The sequence below is a fragment of the Hippocampus comes genome, unplaced genomic scaffold, assembly GCF_001891065.2.
Source record: "Hippocampus comes isolate QL1 unplaced genomic scaffold, H_comes_QL1_v1.1 scaffold185, whole genome shotgun sequence".
NCBI classification, from domain to species: Eukaryota; Metazoa; Chordata; class Actinopteri; order Syngnathiformes; family Syngnathidae; genus Hippocampus; species Hippocampus comes.
Genome location: NW_017805931.1, coordinates 5,372 through 7,443, shown reverse-complemented (window position 1 = coordinate 7,443; position 2,072 = coordinate 5,372). Strand labels below are relative to the sequence as shown.

At 54.5% G+C, this 2,072-nt stretch overlaps 1 protein-coding gene across 5 annotated transcripts; it reads right to left on the bottom strand.

Annotated features, from left to right (window-relative positions):
- Nucleotides 1-46: 46 nt before the first annotated feature.
- On the bottom strand, nt 47-1,559 carry LOC109527882 (5'-AMP-activated protein kinase subunit gamma-2-like). 5 transcript variants are annotated; one of them, XM_019890050.1, is made up of 5 exons: nt 1,287-1,559; nt 948-1,010; nt 750-859; nt 574-680; nt 47-472 (listed from the first exon to the last, which is right to left on the bottom strand). In XM_019890050.1, exons 2-5 carry the CDS (start codon nt 996-998, stop codon nt 57-59), a joined length of 684 nt encoding a protein of 227 aa, XP_019745609.1. In that variant the 5' UTR covers nt 999-1,010; nt 1,287-1,559; the 3' UTR covers nt 47-56. The 5 variants fall into 5 exon arrangements, with proteins under 5 accessions (XP_019745609.1, XP_019745608.1, XP_019745611.1 ...); XM_019890049.1 differs by having other exon boundaries at nt 948-1,251; nt 1,347-1,558; XM_019890052.1 differs by lacking the exon at nt 1,287-1,559 and having other exon boundaries at nt 47-407; nt 948-1,280.
- Between the last annotated feature and the right edge of the window lie 513 nt (nt 1,560-2,072).

Here is a 2,072-nt window from a genome sequence, read left to right as displayed (position 1 = left end):
CCCCCCCCGCTTTCCGCTGTGCGGTTGCCGTCATCGAGGCTTTTTCCTCCCGCGTTTCAAAAACACGTCGGTCCGTTCGTTTCTGACAATTTGGTCGACGCGCGCGCCGCCCTTGGCCGGCGACTACTCCGGGGTGGACCCAAAGTCAGCCGCTCGCACCGATGCAACGCTGTCCCGGCCGCCGACAGCAAGAGGCGGGGCCAAAGGTGTCGGACCGGCGAACGCGGAGGCTGACGGCGACGAGGCCCGCGCCGCGTCTGGAGGCGACGAGAAGGATCGCAGACGTCTGGGCTCGCTGGCGTACGTCTCGAGGCGGAAGGCGCCCACCTGCCCCGGGCCGCGGGGGCCCTGGAGAGGAGCAGGAGGAGGAGGGGGCGGCTGAGGGGGGGCGCACGACAAGCTGAATGCTGGCCCGCACCGCGGCCGGCACCGGGAGGAACCAAGCAGATGGAAAAAGAGGCAACGGAGAAAGCTTCAGATGACCACGAGACACGCACAGCTCGAGACGGGGGCAGCCACTCACATGGACGCGCCCACGCACGCACACTCTCGCGCACACACACACACACACACCTCTGGATTTGCTCCTCTTGTTGCGTGAGAAGAGTTTGTTGGCAATGGGGGACATTTGCTGGTTAGATTCTCTGGAGGCCGACCTGAACATCCCACTAAAGCTCAGCCTTGCCACACACACACACACACACACACACATAAACAGAGCGTTCCTCGTGTCAATCAAGTGTGTTTACCTTCTTGTGGGGGGCGGGGACTCTGCAATGCTTTTGCCTGAGTTGGGCATGGCCCCGGAGGCTGTGCTGCCTGCTCGCAGGACCAAGTTCCTGCCGCCGCTTGACTCCCCCTGGAGGAGCACACGCATATTACAACATCAGCACAACATCACCAAAGGTCGCGAAAGGTCAGCTGCCGGCGGGACACCCACTTGTTACCTTACTCGCTTTGTCGTTCTCCGCTCCGGCCGGCGCGTTTGTGGAAGCCATTGTCAAAATGTCCTACGGCACCATGATCATCGTCATCGTCAAAAACAGACCCCCGTTCCAAATCGCCGATGCTAAATGCGGCGGCTCGCGGCACAGGAAGAACATCCGCCGTCCAAGCTTTGCCAAAACATTATGTGCTGGGGATTCGCAGTTGCCCGACTTCCAGTCGATCCAAATCATGATATTCACATTCTCATTTGATTGCGTTTTTTAAAATGCACTTTTCAACCATCATGAACGAGCCAGTTGACCGCTGCATGCGGAAGGAGAAGATAAATGAGTACATACCTAAGTCACAATGAACCGAAATGGCGGGGGGAAAAGCTCGAGTCAGGTCGAGCGCCTTACTCAACTTCTCCAAAAGAGCCGTCGGCCGACCGGCCGATTGCAACGACGTGAAGGTCAAAAGGGTCGAGAAGCATTCTGGAGAGAGCGGAGCCGCGCGCCGCCCGACGTGATCAGGAGTGACTGAGGCCTTCCGGCCATCCGTCATCTGTTCTCATCTCACGGCGACCTGCCTCTTTGTCGCTCACTTTGTCCCGCAACAGCCATCGAGTGTGTGTGTGTGTGTGTGTGTGTGTGTGTGCGTGTGTTTGTGTGTGTGTGTGTGTGTGTGTGTGAAAGCTGCTATCGGCAGGAAGGTCACAGAGGGTGCCTGCCATTCCACAAGGTTGTTTGCGATTTTTACCGAAAAAATGACCATGTATAGTAAGGCGTTTTTAGCCGAAAAAACGACCATGTATAGTAAGGCGTTTTTAGCCGAAAAAACGACCATGTATAGTAAGGCGTTTTTAGCCGAAAAAAACGACCATGTATACTAAGGCGTTTTTAGCCGAAAAAAACGACCATGTATACGAAGGTTTTTTAGCCGAAAAAAACGACCATGTATAGTAAGGCGTTTTTAGCCGAAAAAACGACAATGTATACTAAGGCGTTTTTAGCCGAAAAAAACGACCATGTATAGAAAGGCGTTTTTAGCCGAAAAAAATGACCATGTATAGTAAGGCGTTTTTAGCCGAAAAAACGACAATGTATACTAAGGCGTTTTTAGCCGAAAAAAACGACCATGTATAG

What these genes read in the sequence shown, in the direction of transcription:
- LOC109527882 (XM_019890050.1), bottom strand. Translation starts at nt 998, where the DNA reads ATGGCTTCCACAAACGCGCCGGCCGGAGCGGAGAACGACAAAGCGAGT. An exon ending in AGAACGACAAAGCGAGTAAG is followed by an intron (nt 860 to 947) that starts GTAACAAGTGGG and finishes GTGCTCCTCCAG; the next exon opens with GGGGAGTCAAGCGGCGGCAG. An exon ending in CAAGAGGAGCAAATCCAGAG is followed by an intron (nt 473 to 573) that starts GTGTGTGTGTGT and finishes GGTCATCTGAAG; the next exon opens with CTTTCTCCGTTGCCTCTTTT.